Genomic DNA, 24,988 nt, shown 5'->3' on the forward strand with positions numbered 1-24,988 from the left:
TTGTTGCATTTACTTGCCGATAATTTGACATTTTCAGCTCTCATTTTTTGAAATAAGCGTATTTATAATTAAAGATTTTTTCTTTTGTTGATAATTATATGCATAAAGCCACCTTGGAGCTTTTAATAATTTTAAACATTCTAGGGTATTATCTATCACTGTATAAATTTATTTTGATGCTTATTATAGCATAAAGCCTAAAGACCTAGAGTAAGACTCAAAAGGTGGTAAACTTGAAATTTGAATTCACTACCTGAGAGATGCTGTTCTATTTATTTCCTTTGCTTTTTTGAGTGCTATTGATATATTCATATCAGTTTGATAATGGTCATTATAAATGTTACATAAATAAGAGGAATGGATGGACTCTGAAGCTGGCTGTCTCAATCCTTCTATGGCACATAAATGTCTAAAGTTGAAAGCAAACCAAAGCTGACTGATTCTAAGCATATGAAACTCAAGTTTTCTGTCCCAATTTTGATTGTTCCTCCCATTGTCTGAGACCATGAAGTCTATCTTTTACTTCCCAAATGTCAAGAGAGGCTTAGTTTCCAAGCTATGTACAATTCCAAAAGTAATAGTAACCCTTATCAGCAGTTAACCTAAAGAGTGGACTTACCCATTGCCAGTTTGGAGGAGGGCTGAAAAGGCTGGTTATTCTTTTTTACATTCACATTTATTTGTAGCTCACTTTGTTCTAAGATCTTAGCTTCTTTTGTATTGGAAAATCTGGCTTTCGATGTGCGCCCATAGGGTAGCTATTTATTTGATGCATACTGAAAGGGCTCTAAAAGCTTCCTGCCCCTGGGGAGTATCTCTGATGCAATGTGCCCAAGTCCTTCTTCAGTTTTCACATTAGATATAGTCACTCTTGGGAAAAGAGGAGAAACATGCTGCAGAGGGTATAAGCATGGTATACTTGACATGGGTTAAGTTTAACTTAGTTCTTTTCTTACATGTTGGCTATGCACAGGCTCTGAAGCCATATAGATTAGCTTTCCAGCTTACCCACTGTGGAATTATGGGCTCACTACCTTATTCTTCCTGCTAATGTATAGATCATAGTTTTGTTGTTAAGAATCAAGGGTTTCTGTCACATGCCAAATACCCAAGAAGGGGTTTCCTCTTCCCCCTGAACAAAAAAATGTTGATGATTTTAGAGATATACATTTAAAGGTTCATTCTTAAGTACTTTCCTAGTTTGCTTTCTGTTGCTGTGATAAAATTTTGACCAAAATCATCTTGGGGAGGTAAGGGTTTATTCCAGCTTTCAGGTTACAATTTTTGAGGAAGCCAAAGCAGGAACCTAAAGGCAGGAACTGACAGAGACCAGAGAAGAAGGAAGAACGCTGCTTACTGGTTCATTTCCCTTGGTTTGCCCAGCTACCTTTCTTATACAGCCAGGGCCATCTGCCTATGGATGGCAGCGTCCTCAGTGGGCTGGCCCTCTCACATTAATTAGCATGAATAAAATGCCTCACAGACATGGCCACAGGCCAACCTGACCTGGATAATTCTTCAGCTGAAGATCTTTCTTTCCAGACTCTAGGTTTGTGTCAAGTTGACAGCTGAAATGAACCATGACAGAGATACACTTTAAATTTTCTTGTATGCTATGCAAAATATCATTTCTTAATTTTATTTAAAATACATTGTCACAGATTTCAATAAAAGACTTTTTTAAAGACAAGGTCTCACATAGCCTCTGGCTGCATGGAACTCACTATGGAGACCAGGCTGGCCACTATCTCACAGAGATTTGCCTGCCTCTGCCTCTCAACTGTTGGGATTAAAGGTGTGCACCACCATGCACACCAACAGACTTATATTTAAAGGAAGCAATCATAGTGATACAAACACTATCTTCATCAAAAGATTAACAGTGCTCCATTATGATATTGAACCAAAAATTCTCACTCTCCGAAGTTCTAAAATCCAATGAATACATTCATTAGGAAAGGATAGTATCACCCAAACTGATTGCCCATCAGTGACTTGTTTTCTTAATGTAGTCATCTGAAATGCATTTTAGCATTTGAATCCCTAATACAATATATGCATATATTTAGAACATATGTAAATGTCTACCAAAAGGGATGAAAGAAAAATGATTGTAACAAGGGAGGATTTATAGAAATAAGTGATTCTCCATGGCTGCCAGAACATAAGCATTATAATAATAAAGGATCTCATTTCTTGAATCTGGAAAGAAACATGTTACATGAAATCCCGGTAATCCTAGGGTGATGAGTTAAGGCAAACAGTTTTGGAATAGTCAGCTCAGAATGCTGGCCCTGAGTGCTTATTTCTATCAGGACTCAGTTCTGATCATTGTAGTTGTCAGTCCCTGAGCATAGAAATGGCAACATACATGAGACTTCAATAGCAATATTCATTTTTACCAACTTAGGTGATAAATGTTATTCAGGTGGTTTCAGCAAAATTTTTCTCTTTTCCATTTGAGTTGACTGACTTCTTCCTTTTCCTCTTAAATCATTTATTCATGCCCAAGGGCATCCTAGGGAGGTTGGCCTTCTAGGCAGTTCCCCAAGTTTTCAAGTTAGTTTACTGACATTAAACAACACAAGACGACAACACTTACAGAGTATTATGCTTTAGGGTTTGAGTAGTTTCTCTTTACTCAACGTGATGTGAGTTATATTGTGTAGGATTCCGGTGCAGTTATACATATGCATTGGAGTTTAGGGGTTTAATGGCCACCAAAGATCTATTAATTTCACATTGGCAGATTACCTACTAAGTGTTTGAGAAGGTTAAGATTGTTTGCATTTCTAGTGGAACTAAACAAGTGTACACACATACACAAACATATATATTTATGAGTATGAACAGGTAAATTAGATGTCATCAGAAGAACTAAGTCTATATGTAGCAAATACCTTCAGTAGTTACATTTGCCAATAATGGTATGTAGTCATTTGATTGTAGAAACAGCACACATGGTAAATGTAATTATATTTGTAATGAATAGACACACAGAGATGCAAAGACCCCTCAGCTGGAATGCTAAATAAAGAAGAAGGTAAAAATACAATAAAAATAGTGTGAGCAGATACTATTTTAGGATGTTATTCCCCAAACCTTTTTATTAATAGCATCAACTGGATTTAGCAATTTTCAGTTTAAAGGCAATCATAACATTTAAAGAACAGACCACAAAATATATGGGCACTCGCTTACCCTCTGATTGTTACTCTAAAATTTGTGGGTTAAAAAATGTCAAATGGCATTCGGGAGGCAGAGGCAGGTAGATCTCTGTGAGTTCAAGGCCAGCCTGCTCTAAGTAGCGAGTTCCAGGCCAGCTGGAGCTACAGAGAGACCCTGTCTCAAAAAGACCAAAAAACCAGTCCTCCCATTGGTCTTGAAGTCTTTAGCTCTTTCTAACATATTGACTTCAAGGATGTTATTAAACCTGTCTGATTTGTAAAATTTTACCTTTTTTCTTTACTGGCTACAAAAAAGCTATGTTAACTTTTACAGTTTTCCTTCAAGTGATTATTTTAAAGACAGGCTGTCTCTTCATGTTACATTACCAGATGGAAGACATCCCGCCATTTGTGACGATTGCAAATTTCCTGGAATGGCGCATTTTGCCCTCTGGTTTTTATGCCCAATGATGCTATTTACATTAGTAACATTGGAGATAACTCAGGAAATTTGTTTCTACCATTTTAATTTTCAAAAGTAGGATATATAACCAGAGAGATATAGTTTAGACCATATACATTTTAGAAGCTAAGATTTGGATTTATTGCTCTATGAGTGATTGACATAAATTTGCTATTGGTGTATGGAAAAAAAACAGAAATTACTTTTATTCAACATTCTATGGACTTCATGTGTTTATATGGTACACTAATTCTGATAATATTAATATTCTCTCCCCCTTCATTGCCACCTATTGTAGTAGAGAATAACATGCAGTTTTGAAGGAAGGTGCAGTTTTGAAGGGTCCAATTTCCATCCGAACACTACTATGTTCAGTGTGATAAACTATGCCCATTGGTGGGTGCTGAAAAAATCATAGGCGTGTCTACTGCTTAGGAAAACAATCTAGGGCAAACCTGGTGAGTTCTGCTTGGGCATTCAAGTGCTAAATTGAGCTCAGTAAAGTTGGCCATTTCCCTGCAGCCACAAACTTCTGACAGATGTAATAATGCAGGTGTCACCTTAGCTGGAACACTCCCTTTGAATGCCCCTTCCTACACATGCTGTTTCCACTGGCTTTTTGTTTAACTTTCTCACAAGGCATGGAAAAATCAGACAAGAACACTTTGTGCTTACATTTGATTGAAGTTTCTGAGGGAGAGTGTTGCCTGAGAGTTGTTAGAACTTAGATGTAAAAATGAGCATGTTTGTACTTTAGTTCCTGAGGATAATTTGTAATTTATGATAGAAAAATTAGTGACTTAATGTTTAAAATATTAGCTATAGTGGTAATCTAGGAAAATATATATGATTGTAACATACTTGCCTATTGTGATTTACATATTTCAGAATGACATGCATTTATGATACTATTATTATTTTGGATGTAGAGACAGGAATGGAGGTGGTAGGACTTTAGTATAGCCAGCCCTCTGGTTTGATTTTTGCAGAAAATGGTCTTATGTCCCTTTATATCACTACCCAACTTACTATATGTCTTAGTTTCATCCTAGTTAAAAAAATACTCCCTTCTTATTTTATTAGACAGACATACAACTTGCTGAATACATGATATTTGATTTGTAAAGTGTTAAACATTAGAAAAACAATTTTGCCACTTACACCATATTGCTATCCTATGACTTTTAGTCTTCATGATCCTAGTCACTTGTATAATGTATTTCCTTTATTTATTTATTTACCCATTTTTGTTTTCTATTCTTTTGAGACAGTGTCTCAGGAGCCCCAGGCTTTCCTTGAACTCATCATGGAGCCGAGGGTGGCCTTGAATTCCTGATGCTCTTACCTCTACCCTAGGTGTTGGGATTACAGGTGTGTGCCATCATGCCTGGCTATGATGAAATTCTTTCAGCACACTAACTGAAGCATACATAAACAAGAAATTTTATTTAAAGGAGGAGTATTGAGATGAGAAGTTTTATGTCCCTTAACTAATACCAAAAATACATCATATTTTAAACTTGCTTTTATGTTTAATATGATAAGATGGGCTATTTTAAGTGATATCATGGATTCGACAATACTATAATAATTTTAACTAATAATTTATTGAATTATATATGATCTAAAATCTTACATAAAACATTTAATGTCCTAAGAAACTTCGTTTACTATTTAAATACTGTTTTCAGAGTTTTGACAAATAGCTGTGAAATTTTGAAGGGTAGAAGCATACGTATAATTCTGGTATGGATGAGATATATATTTTATTCTAAAGGTTTGCAGAGTGATATCCAGAGAATCCATGAAATTCATATTTTTTGTATATTAATTTTAATCAGTCTGAAATTTCAGAAACTTTAAGTTGATTTAAAAGAATATATACTCAAAGTGTGTAAGTGTGCACCTATTAGTCATCAATAATTACTAGATTATCTCTCAATATGTCTATTCTCAGCGGGGCAGCTTAGGCATTTACTTGATGGCATTTTTCCTTTATTAAGAATTATGTTTACAAGCCGGGTGTGGTGGCACACCTTTAATCCCAGCACTTGGGAGGCAGAGGCAGGTGGACTCTGTGAGTTCAAGGCCAGCCTGGTCTACATAGTGAATTCCAGGACAACTGGGGCTACAGGGAGACCCTGTCTCAAAAAGACCAAAAAAAATTATGTTTATATATTAGTATTTAATCATTAATATTATTTGGTACCTACTAGGTGGAAGGCATTATACAAGATGTAGTATCATTTGTTGATGAATACTTGTTGTTCATTAACCTGTCTCCAATGGGTTTAAAATTTACAGAAATAGGTATATACAGATAGGATGGACGTATTAAAAATGAAAACATGAATCCATAGGCATTTAATGAAGGTTAAAAATTAGAGCTCTAATACTTTTGTACATAGATCTCATGTAATTCTCAGCATAAGTTCCCTAAGAAGATCTCTATATTTTGTTTATATTTTGTTGTAGCAATGAGGGCCCCTAAGGGCAGCATGCCTCCCTTTTAAATATCCATTGTCATGGGAGCAACTGGAAGAGGGTTTTTACTTCAGAATAAGTAAATAGAGGGACACTTTCAACATTTTGTGAAAAAGAGAGAGACAGAGAGACAGAGAGACATAGAGAGAGACAGTGAGAGAGAAGTGGAAGAGAGCTGAGTAAGTCTATCAAGCATGATTACAGGGAGGCAGGAATGGAAGCTGTACCGTATGTAGGGAGAAATGCGTGGTGGGAAATAGGAAGGGAGTACACAAACTACTCAGGCAGTGGCAGGGTGTGATTGCTCTATTCTGAATTCTTTCTTATGCTTCATGAAAGTTGAGAGTCAATATAATGAAGAAAATTGAAGAGCAGAAATTCAACTGAGTGTTCATTAGATCATTGATTGTCATAGTTGAAACTACAGTTACACTTCATTGTTCTGTAATTATTATATGTTTGCTGGCATCATCCCCCAATTAGTTTATAAAGTTCACTAGGGCAAATATCAAATCCTAATGTCTTAAAATACTTTAAAAAATATTTTTGTTATTTTTATTTTATGTGTATGAGTGTATTTAATGCCTGCACATATGTATGTGCACCCATGTTGTGCAATGCCTGCAGAAGTCAGAAGGGGGTGTCAGATCCCCAGGGAACTGGAGTTACAAATTGCCATGTGGGTGCTGGGAATTTAAACGGTCCTCTGGAAGAGCAGCCCATGCTCTTAACCTCTGAGCCATCTCTCTAGTCCCTTGACATACTTAAGAAAAACCTTTTTAAATGAAGTTTGAGGACAATTTTATTAGAGTTTAAAAGGACTCCACATCTCCCAGGCAATCAAGCTATAAATCTCAATAGATGCCAAGAGGACAGACTAGAGAAAGCTAGGCCATTTGAGTTACCGGCATGGAAGTCTGCCATATTAAAACAAAACAAAACAAAACTGTATGTGTGTGTGTGTGTGTGTGTGTGTGTCGTGTGAAATAAGGCACATGCCTCAGCTTGTATGGGGAAGAGGAAACTTTTGGGGACTGGTTCTCTCCACTCTGGAGTCTGGGGATGGAACTCAGGTTGTCACGCTTATATGGAAAACTCTTTCACTGGTAGAGCCATTTCTCCAGCTTAATATACACCAGTCTTTCACCATGCTAAGGTGTAGTATAAATTCTGAAACAGATGTAAATGATTAACAGTTCTTGATTTATCTTATGTTTTCTTGGGAATCAGAATAAAACAAGCAGTTAGCAACATTTTTATAGAGATATGCCAATTAAATAAATAAGGAAATATTATTGATATTAAGCGAAAACCAGAATTTCTCAGATATGGCAAAGGAAGGAGAAGGAAATAAAATACACAATTCCTGGTTGCTCAGAAGCACCAACCAATTACTGACTGGAAGATGGATAGGCCAAGATATTCACTGACTGTTTTGTGAAACATATAAATCAGCATGTTAGGTTGAATTTTCCCCTAATTATCTAGAAAGGCTCTAAACTAGCCATTGACTAAGAAAAGATGATTTATTCAATTGTTTGGTATTATCAAATGGAGATTATATAGACGTAGGCACTAAGCATTAAAATACTTATAGGTTTATAAGTCTCTATTACTTATTGAGAACAGGCAGAATTTTTATACTTTTCCTTAAAAAAGTCTATATTTTCAAATTTGTACATCATTTTGAAAATTTTTGATGAGAAATTTTCATAAATATTTTCAATCATATTGAAGGATGTGATTTAATTGGGAAAGAGGGTTAAAACACAAACAAGGGAGTGTTTCTCTTGTGACTTTAAAGTGCATTTGTATTACAAAATAGGCCAAAAATAGCACTGTCATATTTTTATGGATAGTGAAACTGAGTCACACTGGGGTGTGTGTCATCCTTTCTGTCATGCCAGTCAGAGGAAGTCAAACACTCTAGCTCAGCACCTCTGTCTTCAGTTCTAGTCACTAACTCTTCTTCAAAAGCTTCTTTTTAGAGATATGACTTTTAAATAGACAGCTGGAGATCAGCTCTCCTCAGCTGTCATGTTGTGAGCTGCATGTTTTCCTGCCTGAATTGTTGACCCCACTTAGAGAGGAAGTATTGTGAAGAACGTGCCCTTTTCCAGAGCTCTTGTGGGGAGCATACAGGGAGCCTGACAGGCAAAAACCCCAAAGGTCACCTTTAGAAGATGTAAGCAGAGTTTTCAAAGGCATGGGGATCTCAGAGGATATTCTTTAAAAAATTTCCTTTATTAACAGTAACTTCTAACGTTATTTACATATATGCATACATACATTTTTCTTTAAAAATATGCTTGTGCCTTGTCTTCCAAGTAGAAGTGTGAGTCAAACAATGGCGGGCAGGCAGAAAAAATAAGCTTCCAGAATCATAATTACTGAAACTAGACAGTCAGGGTTGACTCCTAGGGTGTTTGCACCTGCTAAGTAATACCTGAGGCGCCATTACTGGTGCATAAAATGGCACGGAAATGGAGTGTGGGGGTCTCTCCCAGGAAGAGGCCACACCACCTCCCGCTGGTATCTGAAAAGCCTGAGAGTAAGTTCTCTCCAGAAGATCAATTTCCATTTGCAAGAACTGAAAACTATGATGCTCCTCACTGCCTCAAGGACTAGGAACCAGAGTGCTACCTAGGATAGGAAGGGACAAAGGTTGCAGAAATGTGAGCAGATTTAGGTGAGGTCCAACCTGTTCTGCCAAGCTCTCTCCGCTTCCCTCTTGCTTCTCTGTCTCTCATTCTTCTTCCTGTTAAGTTTCCCTTTGTGAGGCACTTACTAACTGCTTGGGGTTCTGCTAAAACTTTACTTGTGTATTGTTTCTTCTTGGGTTTTCTCTTTTTTTCTCAGCAGAGTTGGAACTTGACTGTAGTATTTGGCCAATTTCTAGACGTCAAACAAAGTTTTTGCATTGAAAGTTATATGTTTATTGCTTAGGAGGACATGAGTGATGTTTAAAAATTCCATTTGTGGAAATATTATTTGATTTTAACAAAAACATTGGAGGGGCTTTAACATATAGGATCTTCAAAAGACTTACTATTGAAATACCAGATTGTAGCATCAAAAATAGTCAGTCTGGGTTTTCTGTCTGGCTTTATAAAGTGTTCCTTTTTATCTGTGAGATTTAAATTCTGAATTCATGTTCATGGAAAAACTAGTATTTTATACACTGGATATATTTTCTTTATTTTGGGGATATGTGCATTTAAAATTATAAGCAAATGTGTTAATCAGAACAAAGCAATATTCCCCAGCATAAGCATTGACTTGTAGCTCCCTCTAATCAGATGAAGCCTATTTGGAAGTTTGCTTTGTTGAATGTAACAGACACTGACGTATGGTGTACTTCTTTGATTATTTTTATTTGCTTTGTATCTTTATTGAATCATGGGCAGAGAAATAGAGTTCTGAATATTCAATTAAGAATTATTCATAAATAGGGGCCGTGGAGATGGCTCAGTGGTAAAGAGCAGTGACTCCTCTTTTGGAGGACCTGAGTTTGGTGCGTAGCACCCACATGGCAGCTAACACTGTCCTTAACTCTAGTTCCAGGTGATCTGATACTCTTGTCTGACTTCTATAGGCATTGCATGCACTAGTGCACTTACATATATGCATGCAAAGCAGTCATGCACATGATATAAAAATAAATACCTAAAAATTAAAAAGAATTACTCATAAATAAAATGTGATTTGTTAATGCTCAAAATTACAATTATCTACAGTAGGCCATTTTCCCCAAATTAGTCCTTTGTATTCACAGAAAATTATAATATTAAGTTTGATGGAATATGAGCAGCCTTAACAGCTGGAAAGTAATTTCATAATATTTCTGAATAACTAGAGACATTAAAATTTAGTTAAAAATGAATTTAGGGCTGAGATGTACATTAGTGGTAGAGCACTTACATAGCAGGCAGAAGGCACTGAATTCAATACCTAGTACCACAAAAATAAATAGAAAATTATAAAAGGCAAAATGAAAATAATACAGAATAAAGAAATTAGAAATAGCTTATTTACAGTATCTATAGTATCCGTTTCTCATTTTGACCTTGCTATTGGTTGTTCTCGCCTTTCAAACTAGGATGTGGTTTTACAGAATGCTGTCTGTTGAGAACCAGTCCTTTAGTATGTCAGCATCTCTATGATCCTATTAGATCATTTTCAGGATGCCACGTTTTCACACAGCACTGATGAAGGCCATGTTCATCCTGTATTTGAGAAAGAGAAAGGTGTTAAATTCCTTCAAAGACCTCATTGCTGAACCTGAGAAAGCCATAGTGCAATCAGAAACTCAGAGCAGTTAGTAGTATTTACTCAGTGGTATACACTTTTAATTCTTTGCTGCCCTAAACACCATTCATGTTTTTGAAAAAGTGTCTTTTGTAGTTCTCTTAAGATTGTAGGCATTGCCTCTCTGCTTGAAAGATAAAGACGTGAAAACAACTTTTCTCCCGGTGGCATTATTATTATTGTAGCATGGTATTAAAATCGAAAGATGCCAAATGTTATTTGTGAAGTTGTGCAACACTTGAGGGAGAAGAAGGTGAGGGTTTCAAGGAAGAGAATGTACCACTTCCTCTTTCCTCAGCTCTTATTAAAGCAGGTGTCATTACTACGCTCAGACCTAATGAGTTTCCAGCTTCTGCCTTTTTTTATAGAGGACAATAATAAAATTGTAAGGCCATCCCATAATTGTAGGACAAATGGAGTGGTTATTTTCACATTAGAGCTAGTGCAGTCTGAAGGGAAATTTATTTAGTATGACTTGTGAGCTGGTGGATCAGAGAGACGCAGTCAAGTGGCTGACGGGCTGTGTGAGTGAGCAGCTCCCCCGGTAATTGTGGTGTTGCAGTTCTTCCAGTCTGTCAATAGATTTCCCCAGCTCCTCTGTGCCAGGTGAAAATTTCCTCATTAAGGGGAACTTATTCTACTTCCTTTTATCATTTATTATTGAAGACCAAGTGTGAGTGGAGGAATTTTGGAGATGACAGGGTAGAATTTTAAACAAGAACAGAATCGACATTGGGAGTTCGAGAGAAGGAGAAAAGCGTCTATTGTTTATAAAACCAGAGAACACACAAGAGGTTTCCTGCCTGAGAAGCTGAGCTGGGCTGTCCAACTGCTAAAAGATTACAGCAGAGTGTGTAAACTCTGATTGTCTCGTTTTAAAATGTTTTTATCCCCTTCTAAAATTTCACTCTGTCATTTTGTGCTCCGGAGAAGAGACTCTGGAAATTATAAAGAGGCTGGTATCCCAGCCACTGTGTGTGTCTTTGTTTTATTGTCTAGATTTTATTATGAGTTGATGAAAGTCTAACCTTTGAAGACTTGCTCTTGAACTCTGAAAAACAAAAGCTGATACGGCAAAGAAAAGTCATATTTGTGGCATATTCTAGAGTATTCACCTTTGTAATATAGATTTAATGTGCATATGTTTAAAAGCATAAAAATAAACTAAATACCAGCACATAAACATACATATCAGATACCAGACAGATGTTTATTACAAATATCTGAAAACCGTGTGCTTTAGTGCAATATACTCCCTTCAGCTGATCACTTTTCTAGCTGGGTATAAGCTCCCTTGATTTACAGTATAATATGAATGGAGTATTCCCCTGAGGTTTCAAAACACGGTTTTGAATTACAAATTCAGCATTTATATTTCTTTCAGTAATTATTGTGTTTTGAATATTTTCCAAGATTTTCCTATGGAAAAGTAAAAATGTTACAACCCTTTTCCTAAAGTACAATTTTACCTAGTTTGACTTAACCCCGCCCCCTCCAATCCAGCTTCCTAAAATGGAAGCTCTGTTTAGCAGAGAAATGGAGGCAGCCCAGTGTGGGCAGAAAAGGAGGAGGCGTCCCTGAAGCTGTGTTGTTCAATGAGCTTTATATTACTTAGATTATTCATCCTGAATTTGACTCTGAGGAGGTTTAACCTTATCTAACTCACTGGCCCAAAGCTAATGAATTGTGCCTTTAAACTGTCTTTTCTCTTATTTTATTGTAATGGGTACAAAATAAAATTTTGTATCAGAAAAGGTTGGGAATAAAGTCAATTTTCTTCTGAGAGTAATGACATACCAGCTAGCTTTGTATTATACAGGAACAGAAAAGGGGACAGTGGGAGAAACAGAGAGTCAACTTGCTCCCTGTCTTGGGGTCAGGAATACCTACAGAATCAGGCAGCTTTAAGTCTGGAAAGGGGTTTAACTTATCTGTCTTTGTATTTGCTACAGTGCAGTCAGAATCAGCCTCTATTTATTAGTGAGGAGGACTGAAAAGTGCTTTATACTGTTTCATGAATGTGTCTAAAGAGTAGAATTAGGGCTGGAGAGGTGGCTCAATGGTTAAGAGCACTGGCTACTCTTGCAAAGGACATGGGTTCAATTCCCAGTACCCACATGGTGGCTAATAACCATGTGTACCTTCAGTTCCAGGGGAATCTGATGCCCTCTTCTGACCTCCCTGGAGCACTGTACAACATGGGTGCACTTACACACATGCAGGCAATGCACTCATACACATAAAATAAAAATAATAAATAAAAATTTGCACAAAAGAGTACAATTAATAACCAGGGGGACTATGAGTAAAGCTGTATCAAATCCATCACTTTGAACTCTACTTGAATACACCCACCCAGTGTTTGCATTCAAAGTAAGGTCCAAACACAAATCTAGTAATATGTCAGTCTCATTCTACATATTCTAAATTTAAGACTTTCTAAAATAGAATGTCTGTTATTGATCTAGTTATTTGAAAATTAGTCAAGTTTAGAACAGTTTTTTTGTTTACTAGCAAACCTTGTAAGAATCAGTTAGTGAGCCCAAAATATGCCCTGCGTGGTTCTAGCTTGATGCATGTTTCAAAATTCTCACTGGGGATGACGTGCGGGGATGCCTATTTCAGAGCAGTTCCCATGTACCATTCATTGTCATTTTGTATTGCTGCTACTCTTCTCACTTGCACTCACTGCACAGTGAAAGCTTTCTGGGTGGGATTCTAGCCTGTGGGTATGGAGGGAGCCTAACAACCAGTAATCTTAGTGACGGTTAGTTCCTTATTGCCACCAAAGCTGAAAACAAATTAATTCACTTCACTTTTGTACACACAAGGCACATGCTATCCTCTGGCCTTCCTCCTACCTTCCCTCCCATCCTTCCTTCCCCTTTCCCTCCCTTCTTACCTCCTTTGATCTCTCTTTCCCTTCTTCCCTCCCTTTTTATGTTTTTGACTTTCTTTTATTTCTTTGATGGTGAGAGTCAAATCTTATTTGGTAGGTAGAGGAGAAATATTTGCTAGATCTCTCTCTCTCTCTCTCTGTATATATATACACACATACATACATACACATATGTATATATATATCCTTATTTATATTTGTATAGTCTAAAGAATGCTTGCTATGAAAAAGAATAAGAGCAATTTGTATGTCCCAGTAATAGAAAAGGCAGTATTTACTGAATGGATGCAAATTTATTATAACCATGATAGGAATGTGAGGAATCTACATAGTTTCTTTTTATGCTTATTTAACACCATTATTTACAATGATATTCAAGGCAATGTAGTGATGTTTGAAGACTTCATTGATAGTCCATATGAAAAAGAATAAAAAAGTCCATTAATTACCAAAAACCAAAAGCAAAGTTGTAAAACTTGCAACAGCAAACAAACAGAAAACATAACCCTAAAGCTAAATCAGTACCGAGTTCCACTTGTCTCCGAGCTTGAAGAACTCACATGCCTCATGCTGTTAGTCCATCCTCTTAGGAAGGTAAGCATCATAAGTGTGGCTGATCACAGTATTTCAGGGCTAGAACTTCAGTCATTTAAGTTAAATGATTGTCTATACAGTCATATGATATGGATTTAATCCCGGATAGTTTTTGTGAGAATAAAGAAGAATGTGTATTTGTACTTTGGTTGTGTTTTCTTTACTGCTATCCAGCAATCATAGAAAAAATATCATAGGAAGTAACTAGAAAAATCTATGGGTAAGAATTTGTTCAATGCTATTTTGACATTATTTCTCTAACTTGAGTATTATATCTATGATTTTAATGAAGTTATGGATCACAGAGAAAATTTGTAGCTTTTCCTTTATGTAGGTAAACAATATGATTTAAGGTCTGTACAACTCACATTTAGAGATAATTTTTACAAAATGAACATCACTCAAAGTTCTAATTTAGAGCAGCAGTTTGTTTCCTGTGCACTTCTGCTCTGAGGAAGAGTGAGTGCTTACACAGAGATACACACTTGGTTTACATCTTCTTGGCTAAGAAAGTGGGAATATGCATTTCTATAACAAATAGCAGCAGCAACAACAACAAATCCTTCCTTTACTTTAGAAAAAAATTTTCAAAATTAAAGGTAATCATAAACTTAGGTTTTCCAAAGTCCAACGGAAGCTCAGAAATTGGGACTCCAGCTCTCCCAACAGAAGCTGGAGTCCCTCCTCTGAGCATCACCTTCATCTTAGCCATGTTTTCCAGACCCTCTGCAGTATAGGTACACTGATGGCTATTTGTCCATCTCCCAGTATACTATGACATTGCTGAGTGTCATAATTCAGTGTTTTTTTTTATACCATCATTCATAAAGGGAACATAGTCTTGAAACATGGATGGATTTGCTAAGCCTGGACACACTGACAGAGTGACAATCGTTCTGCTTTGCTGTTTCCATGTAGGTTCATACTCTCTGGCTACAAGTCCTCAGTGTGTTCCTATACCTGCCGTGAGCACTGCTGCCCTTGTTTATTGCACATGCCTTTTCCTGTAGAGCAGCTGCCTGCTCCTTCATCTGTACAGATCTCAGCTTTCCTTACAGTTTTGTTCTCATTCCTCTGCTGCCATAGTGTGTCTCACATGCAGTCACTTGCACGTTATCTCTTTCTGTGACCTCACATTGTATGGCATAGATTATCTCTCCATGAATTATTTCAAATAACTATCATTCTTTTGCTTCAAATATTCTTTTTTTTTTTTTTTTTTTTTTTTTTTTTTTTTTTTTTTTTTTTTGCATGTGTCTTTTTGAGACAGGGTCTCTCTGTAGCCCCAGCTGGCCTGGAACTCACTCTGTAGACCAGGCTGGCCTTGAACTCACAGAGATCTACCTGCTTCTGCCTCCTGAGTGCTGGGATTAAAGGTGTGTGCCACCACACCTGAACTCACATATTCTTTTGTATTTTCTTGAGCACTACTGTTCAGCAGAAATTTCTGTGATGAAATAGTCTATACACTGCACTGTCTGATAGAGTAGCTACTGACTATGTGTGACTTAACTGTCTGATATGTGCCTAGAGATACTGCTGATCTAAAATTTAAGTTAATAAAACCCATCATATTTAAATGACCACATGACTAGTGGTTACCATCTTGGACAGCACAGTTATGGAGCATCTAACACAAGGTTTGGCATATCTCAGTGGGTATTAATGTAAATACCAGGTTGTATTCAAGAATTTACTAGGAAAGTCTGTTGCTATGAGGGAATACTTATCAAAAGTTGTGAATATTAAAACTCAAAATGGCAATTAAACAATGAATTCAAGGCACTGGAAGGAATAATATCTTGGTTAGAGACAGAGGGACTTTAGGTCCAGTAGGAAAGGAAATTGACTCGGACAAGTCAGAGTTGCAAAAACATACATTAATATTGATAACAAAAAGCCAAGGGAATAGCATTGAATATATACTGGCTTGTTCCTCTCTTCCAAAAACACACAACGTAAGTTAGTAAAGAAGATTAAATATTAGAACAAGCAAATGCAAATGATTTAATTCAATTTTATCCTTTTTATTTGAAAGATAATGACTTTATTTTAATACATTTACAATTGATATATGGTTGTAAATATTCTCTACTCTGTCCTAGATGGTGGTCGCTGGGACAGAAGGAGAGGGACACTTTCACAATACAAAGTATCCAGACATAGCTTCCATAAGCTACTATTGCTCAATGCACCCACCTGTGAAACAGGGATAAAAAATACACTGACAAATACCTACTTTTTGTGGAACACTATTCTGGGCACTGTAGACATACATAAATGATGATGTGGGTCATAATCTCAATAGCTCACATTGTGTTTTTATGTTAAAATTCATAGTATAGACAGGATATCCAAAAACTGGTTGGCATTTTCAATGACCACATTTTAACGCACTACATTGTGACATGTATGTGGCAGTTGTTTAATAATAGTATTTTTATATTGCTCAAGGTTTTAATAATGTATTTAAATGTAATTTTGTTATAATACTGCCTTGCCACTTGAAATTATTTAATTTAAAAATATTTTAAATATTCATTCTTTGATAATTTTATACATGTATATCATATATTTTGATCTCACTTACCCCCATTACCCCATCTCCTGCTGACCCACTTCTTCCCACCAGGTCCTATTCCTACTTTCATGGTTCTTTTTGACCCAATGAGTTTAATTAGGGTTGATTGCAGGAGCGTGGGTTGGGGTATTTATTGGAGCATGAACAACTTACCAGTGGCTATACTACCAAAGAAAATGATGACCTCCCCCTCTCTTCTAGTCTGTCAACAGAGTTTTGTGAAACTGTTTTGTCTAGTATAAATTAGACCTTCTGATAACAAAGTAGTACATTTTGGTTTCGTCGTATTGACTAGGAAACCACTGTAACTAAATTTTATTGTATTGGCTATTGCTGGAAATAGCCAACAGGTCTGAGGCTAGAGATGTTTTATAGCAGCGTTTTATTTTTATGTACCTTAATTCTTTTTATAGGTTTGAAAATTTAGTTACAAGATGATTTCAATCATTTCTGTGCCTTTCATATAAGACAAAAATTAGTTATAATTTTTTCATTAATTTAATAAATATTTGTTGAATGCTGTCTATAGACCAGATTATGTACTGGGCTTTGGGAACAATCTGGTAAATGAACCAAATATATTCTTTGCCCTTATGGATCTTAAATCTAGCAGGAAAAAATTTGATTAGTAAGAGAATATTAAGAAATATTAAAAATACTAGGCAATGCTGACTCCCTAAATGATTCTGAGTATGCCCAGGGCTCTAAGCTAAAGAGGCAGTTAATATCTCAAGAAGATGGTGGGGCCAAACTCAGAGGCTTTATAAATGAGGAGTGGTTTTGGCTGATCATTGAAGTCTTGTTGAGTACATGAGAAGAGTTGGGAAAGAAAAGCTATGACAAGTGAGAGGAATGGCACACGTAAAATCCACACCGTGGAAATCTGCATACAAAAAAGGGAGCAAATTCATCTTGAATGCGAAGTAACTACAATACAAAAGAAAAGTCTTCTCAATGGGGCGGGGGAGAGAGAGAGAGAGAGAGAGAGAGAGAGAGAGAGAGAGAGAGAGAGAATGAATTAGTAAGTAGAGGTTGTTTATGGAGAAGATGCCCAGTTTAGTGAGTTTAGTGTGATGTTAGGACACTCAGGCGAAGTGATTCCCACAGTTCGCATACATGAAGCCCTAGAAAACAAGTCAAACATTGGAGAAGAAGCCACAGATTTGGGACTCAGCCAGTTGGGCTACTGGAGCCCACGACAATGGCTAAGTTCATAGAGGAAAAGAAGGTGGCCTAACTGAAGTAGGTGTCCAAGGGCAAAAAAAAAAAAAAAAAAAAGTTACACCAGTTGTTCTGAGTATAAAACAGTGTGAGAGGCAACTTAGTAGAAGACAGAGCAGGTCTCATTGTGAAGAATAGTGTCAGAAGGGTGACACTGAGAGAGCACTTCTGAATTTAGAAAGGTGTTTCCTAATTATTACTGATCAAGAAAATTAATTAGGAAAGTAAACAGAAGAGCGTAGTTTTTAAAAGGAAATAAGCAGGAGAGAGAGTCCACAGAGATGTCAGCATGGCCAGTGTTAAAGACCTCACAGGGACTGTAATAGTTACTGGATTATTATTTTTTTTTAAGATAAGGCACCTATGATTGAAGATGGATCATAAGAAGATTTTAGTGCTTTTGAAATGAAATAGTGCACTGCTTCTTATCATGTTTGGTCTAATCTTGAATCTCTTTTTCCATCAAATGGCAGTGACTCCATTACAGAAGACACCATGAGAAAAGCCAAGGAGATTGGGTTCTCAGACAAGCAGATTTCAAAATGTCTCGGACTGACTGAAGCCCAGACCAGGGAGCTGAGATTAAAGAAAAACATCCATCCTTGGGTTAAACAGGTAAAGAAATATCCATTCCTATCCAAGACTGTGTTAAAATGTAGGTGTCATCTCAAAAAGTCATTATTTTTAAGAAGTGTTTAGAAAATGACTATACTTACTCAACTAATGTCCATATCATCATTACATTTATTCAGCACAGAATCGGCTCATGAATAAAAGGGAAAGGATGAAGGAACACTGAAATATAAAGAAAAGAACTATTTCTGTGGTCTAAATAAAATAGTCAAAATAATCTCCATTTTTTAAAAAATCTACATCCAAACATATATACATAGTGACAGAAATTCATGGTGTAACAATATATGGACTAGCGTGGTGGTTGACCCTTCTCAAAAAATCATTATCTCTTTGGGCACTAACTTTTCACAAGGCAATACTTTATTTTAAGTGCCCCATCATTATGGTTCATTTAGTATTCATTGTGATAGGGGTTGATATAATGAGCTCATCTAGTATTCATGACAATCACACATGAACATTCATAGGTGTGCCATTGCTTTTTTTTTTTCCCCTCTTAATGGAAGGAATAGCTTGGCTTAAAGTACCACCAGCTGTTTTTTTTTTTTTTTTTCTTTGTCCTTTAAAATCATTGACTTTTCTGTGTGTGCTTAGGGTGCACACATATACCCTTAGGTCTCAAGCTAGATCCTAAATATTTTCTATTCAGCAATAATTACCTTTTTTCCTTCTCACCTGCCATGCACAGCTTGCCCTATCAGCCCCAAATTCTTGCTCACTATCTGAGCTAGTGGCCCTTGAGAGCAGAATTGATTTACCTTTTCCAATTATGTCCAGTGAGATCCCGATTCCTCTCGGCCTGCTTGTGCTTCATGGCTTTTGTGCCATGCATTAGTGTTCTCACTAACTTAAATTCAATGCATTAATTTGCAAAACAGACCTCTCCACATGTAGGTTATTTTGGTCTGACTTAGATTCCATACATAGCTGCTTTAGATCACTGATTGGGTAGGCAGTCCTGGTAACTGGGGACATATGAGCATTTTGTCCTGTTTTTGGGAGGTATTATTGTAAGAATCCAGTGACTCAGTGGGAGATGTCTGATTGCTCATTGTTCAACTGATGGCCAGATCATGTTCTTTTTTTGCTTCTTTCAGAATTGGAAAGTCAATTATATTGTACATAGATTTTCCTATCTTTATATTTGACGGTAGGCATTAAAGAAATATGAAAACTGCACACACACACACACACAAACCACACACAGTTTTTTGTTTGTTTGTTTGTTTGTTTGTTTATTTTTGGTCTTTTCAAGACAGGGTCTCCCTGTAGCCCCAGCTGTCCTGGAACTCACTATGTAGACCAGGCTGGCCTTGGTCTCACAGAGCTCCACATGCCTCTGCCTCCCGAGTGCTGGGATTAAACGCATGCACCACCATGCCTTGCTTAACACACAGTCTTTAAAAAGCATAATATAAAGGGAATAAAATTCTTATTAAGTAATGATTTTTCTCTTCCAGATTGATACATTGGCTGCAGAGTACCCATCAATAACAAACTACTTGTATGTTACCTACAATGGCCGGGTAGGTGCTGCCAATGTTCACATGCAGCGAGCTCTGCATTTAGGAGGAGGCTCATGTTAAGGAATGCATGCTTTTTCATCCCTTATTATCTACTGATCTTGGTAATGAAAATGGCTTCATATGGGACAGATTCTGTGATGTGTTTCTGTACCCACCCTGTTAAGAACTGCCTTAGCATAATGAAATTAAACAAGTGAAAGAGCATGTAATTATGCTGTGTTCTTATGACTATTTAATTTGCAAATATTGAGTTGATTTATTTAAAAAAATAAGTAGAACTTGCATAATGCTTTACCCTTACAGATTCCCAGAGACTAGTAGAGGATGCATGTGAACCAGAAAGAACAAGAAAGGCACACTGAAAGTCAGGACAGAGTTTAATTAGACAGAAGACTGACATAATAATTTTCACATTTTCTATTTTTCCCCTCAGGAGCATGATATCAAATTTGATGAGCATGGACTGATGGTTTTGGGCTGTGGCCCTTATCACATTGGTAATGTGGTAACTTATGTTTACATAAGACTTTACAGTTTATATAGTGCTATTCAAAAATATTAATTCCTTTATTCTGTTTATCTAAAACAAATATAATGAATATTTTTCAAATTAAGAAACTGGGATACAGAGAAATAAGATCCAAACTTACTAAGTGATTTGGTGGTAGAAAAGTGAGATTAAATCCCACTCCCCAGTACAAATTCATTCTCGTTTCATTCCACTATATCATTTTATCATTCTTAGCCTCCATTTGGAAAGAAGAAGGGCATAAAGGAACTAAACTCCTTCCCAAAGCTGGTAATAACAACACTAATCTAATCACAAGGGCACCACTTTTCAAAGGCACCACCTCCAAACACTGTTGGGTTAGGAATAAAGTTTCTACTCATGGACGTAAATTTGACTCACTCAGGTCACAACTCAGCTTATGACTGAGCAACCTCACGACTTTCACTATCATCTACTCTTCTTCTCTTAAAACCTTTTATTCTTTATTTTCAAATTTTATGTAATTTATGCAATAATTCTGTTTTACATTATGGTTCAGAGAAGAATGGCTGAGCTGATGATCAAGTGTGTCCTTACTTGATAATGCGAATGAACATACCCCTGCATTAGAATAAGCATACTTTGATAAGAACTTTTAGAAGATGACCTCCTAATGCAAAGAATGAATAGACACACTAGAGAGCTTTGAGTTCTCTGGTACCCTGGCAGAGTGACATTTGACTCACTTCCCCTTATAGTGCTTCAAATTAGTTCATAGAAGATCACTCACTGTTAGAAAGGACAGGACTCTAATCAATCAAGATATGTCACTGGGTTCGTCCTCAAACAGTGGATTACTTGGAAGAACTAAGCAAAAACCCAACTATTCAGATCATTGACTTAACAGTTTTAGTACCCTGAAATCAGTGTGTTCACTCTGAATTTCTTTTAGTAAATGAAAGTTATTTTTTCAGTTAACAATATGTTTCCAATTAACACTGAGGCTATGAATACTTCAAATATGGAGATACCTATGCCATGGCTTAAGTTCTAAAACAAGCCAACATTTCATTTTAGTCAGTCTTCACTTTTCTCACTAGTAAGAGTTTGCAACTGGAAGGCATTTGTTTCCTCAGCCTGGACTGGGGCTGGCGATATATTTCATCTCTTCTGACTCCTTTTCCCAATCTCCTTGTCTCCGCAGGCAGCAGTGTGGAATTTGATTGGTGTGCTGTCTCCAGCATCCGCACACTGCGCCAGCTTGGCAAGAAGACCGTGGTGGTGAATTGCAACCCCGAGACTGTAAGCACTGACTTTGATGAGTGTGACAAACTGTACTTTGAAGAGTTGTCTTTGGAAAGAATCCTAGACATCTACCATCAGGAGGTAAGAAAAGAGAGAGAAAGGGATGGGGGACAAAATAGAAGAAAATATATTCAGCGCATACTATACACACAACTGTAATCACACAGACATATATATTTATGTTGTAATTCCCTTAGGAAAATGAATTGCTAAATTCTTCCATGGCCCAATTTTGTAGTTAATATCTGAGAGACAATTAGTTTGGCTTTATATGTTTGAGGCCTTGGTACAGAATGATCATTTTCATTTAAAACTCCATCTTTCTGTTCTGACCATTTCAAGTGTAGTTTGAACACTACTTGGTAACACACTACAGTCACATATTAACTAGCACAAGGTGACTCCCATAAATATTTTATAAAATGATTTAATTGGTCATCTAAACATACAAGAAGTGATGTAATTTAAGGATGAGCAATTCTTGGAGGAGAGAGGTTGTTTACTAAAGACCAACTCATTCCTTGCTCAGTCAGATGAAGTCATTTTCCTTGTTTGAGATCAATGGGCCCATTCCAAGCGATTCTGGCTCCTCTATGACTTTCTCTTACAGTTGCTTCTCTATCCTAATGCCAATATTGAGTGTGTCTTCGTGTGGACTAGTATGATTATAGGTTACTGTAAGTCTGTAGAAGAGCTTGTCTTATAATACAATAGTATAAATAACAAATGGAAAACTATACAGTGATGTCCAGTGTGGCTCTTTAATGTCTTTCTAGTTAATTATTCATCATAGGGCATCAGTTCTATATGAAAAATATGGTCACTTTGAGAGAAAAATAAAACCCAATGAACTGGATCCACAGTATTGAATTCTAGTTTTGACTGGGAAAGTCAGTGACTTTTGTAAGTTACTTAAAATTTCTATAATTCATCTTTTTGTTAATGAGCAATACCAGGATAAAGGCACAGCCCATGCAGGCACTGTGAAACTGACATGGAATTTATGGCTGAAGTCGCTTGTAGAGTGTAATGTACAGTGCTGGAGCAATGTGATGGTGTTATGATTATAAAGAATAATACACAAAAATTTATTACATATATATAAATCATATCTATCTATCTATCTATCTATCTATCTATCTATCTATCTATCATTTATCTATATAAATCATAGTTGTCTATTTTGGCCTGACCTGGTAATCTTAATCCAATATAATGGAATTCATCCATTGGCTAGAATACATTTTTTAATCTTCTAACAATTTTTTAAAAGTCATTCCTTTATATTTTTCTCAGTTAAGTGGGCCTCAAAAAATACATTCTATAAATATCTCTTGAGCACTTTTTAAATGCCAGGTTAAGGAGGACAGATAGCTACCTGCTACCTTCAAGGCATTAAAATAAAACTAGGATCTATGAAGAAAACATGTGAGAAATTAAATACTTCTTTTAAAAATATTAAAAAGTTTCTTAGGTTGGATCATGATTCTTTACATACTTCCCTGTGTTTATGCTTCGGGAGGCAGAGGTTTGAAATAGGGGAAGCTGCAGATAAGGGAGGGGATCTAAATATCATCAAACTATATTGTATGAAAATCACATGAAAAAGTTAAATTAAAAAATAACCGCCTGAAACAGAACAAACAAACAAACAAACAAACAAAAAAAAACATTTAAAAGCACCATAGGCAACATCAGCAGACAATTTCAGCATTATTTCCCCAAGGAGTGGCTTAAGAAAGGTGCAGAAGCTTTTATACTGCTTTTAGATATATTTATACATGGCTTTTAATGGATCTCTTAATATATCTGAATTATTGTAGAAATAAATATAGTAACCCTTCATTGGAAGTCATTGATATCTAAAGTATATTACTACATATTATAAGCTCATAATACTACATTGGAGAACGTATGAACAACATTCCAATGACGTGTCATTAGACTATCTGTGGGATATGTCATATCACACATCATACAAAGTGTGCCTTCTTTTATATTGCCATTTCTCCTCCTCACAGGAGGCTCCACAGTGCTATTGTGTTACCACTGAGACTATCCCACCTCCACCTACAGGAGAATGCCATTACCCTAACTTGAGATGCTGATACCTTAGGGTATTCCATAGTAAATTTTTAGAAAATTGAATACACATCTAAAATTTCCCAGAAATGCACATTTAAGTCATTTCAAAGGACAATAGATTCTCAGGGATGCATAGTTACACAGGATGATGGCAAGTATATGGGTCTCCTGGTCTAGTTCTGGACCATGGGTGAACCTATAAAGAAAACATGAAGGGAGAGAGTCAGAGACGTGACCCGCTCAGTGGGTAAAGCAGGCTGCCATGGAAGAGGTATTCATCACAGGTTTGGAGGGAAATGTAAACATGTATTCTGCTTAATGGTTAAGTTGTATTAGTTTTAATACTGTATGTCTCGGTAGACAATGCTACTTCTGTGACACAAAGAGTTAAATGAATGATTTACAAACATTAATTACTGATAAGCAAAATTCATTAGGGAGTGAAAGACTTTAAACAGAATTAGGGTTCATTTCTAGACTTTATGAATTATATTTATGGCTCATTTCCAGTATTAATTGTAATTGAATATAACCTTAAGGTTCTGTTTAAAATGTAAAATGTGTTATCTAAAATGCAAATTACCAAAATACAAAACATGATACTTCTTATTGCTATATATACAAATAGTGGAATTTTGCAAATTGGGTATTACCCATGAAATTACAATAATCAAGGCCGTTTTAATAAGGCAAATGCTATTTCTATTAGTCAGAGAAGATAGATTTTCTCATATTGCATTGTGTATGGATTATCGCATTTATTCAGTACTGACCAAGAGATTAGCAGCCAGTAGAATTAAAATAGTCTCAAATAAATTTGAAACATTTAAAAAATTCACTATGTAAAAATAAAATTCTGGAGTGACTATAGCTTGATTACTGTTTCAGAAATATTTTGTGTTACCTGGTGGCAGGAATCCAGAACCCTTCATCCCTGTATCTAAGCACATAGAATTCACGTACTTAGGGTCAGGGATGATTTAATATTCAATTCTTCTGTGAATGGTGTTATATTGGCTACATGCAGCAAGTGTACTCTTCTACTTGTTGCATGGTCAAACCCTGCACTGGCCCCACATCTTCTCTCTGTGTCATTCCTGTGGGCTTGGTCAGCTTCCCAGTGATAACCAATGAGAATTTGGTTTTGAAATGAAAGTTTTTTTTCCCCCTAATATTTTCCAAGATAGTATTTTGCAAATAGTTTTTCTCTTATCCTCTGTCATTAAGCA

The 24,988-nt window shown here is 36.3% G+C and overlaps 1 protein-coding gene across 1 annotated transcript in view; it reads left to right on the top strand.

Moving 5' to 3' along the window:
- The window catches only part of Cps1 (carbamoyl-phosphate synthase 1), a 120,303-nt gene that overhangs the window by 62,514 nt on the left and 32,801 nt on the right, over window positions 1–24,988 (top strand). Inside the window, exons 22-25 of the mRNA XM_008846248.2 lie at window positions 18,191–18,332; window positions 19,814–19,879; window positions 20,313–20,376; window positions 21,574–21,755. Coding sequence (XP_008844470.1) covers window positions 18,191–18,332; window positions 19,814–19,879; window positions 20,313–20,376; window positions 21,574–21,755 — 454 coding nt within the window. The remainder of the gene's footprint in view (window positions 1–18,190; window positions 18,333–19,813; window positions 19,880–20,312; window positions 20,377–21,573; window positions 21,756–24,988) is intronic.

Source organism: Nannospalax galili, unplaced genomic scaffold (assembly GCF_000622305.1).
Source record: "Nannospalax galili isolate Female #2095 unplaced genomic scaffold, S.galili_v1.0 scaffold281, whole genome shotgun sequence".
NCBI classification, from domain to species: Eukaryota; Metazoa; Chordata; class Mammalia; order Rodentia; family Spalacidae; genus Nannospalax; species Nannospalax galili.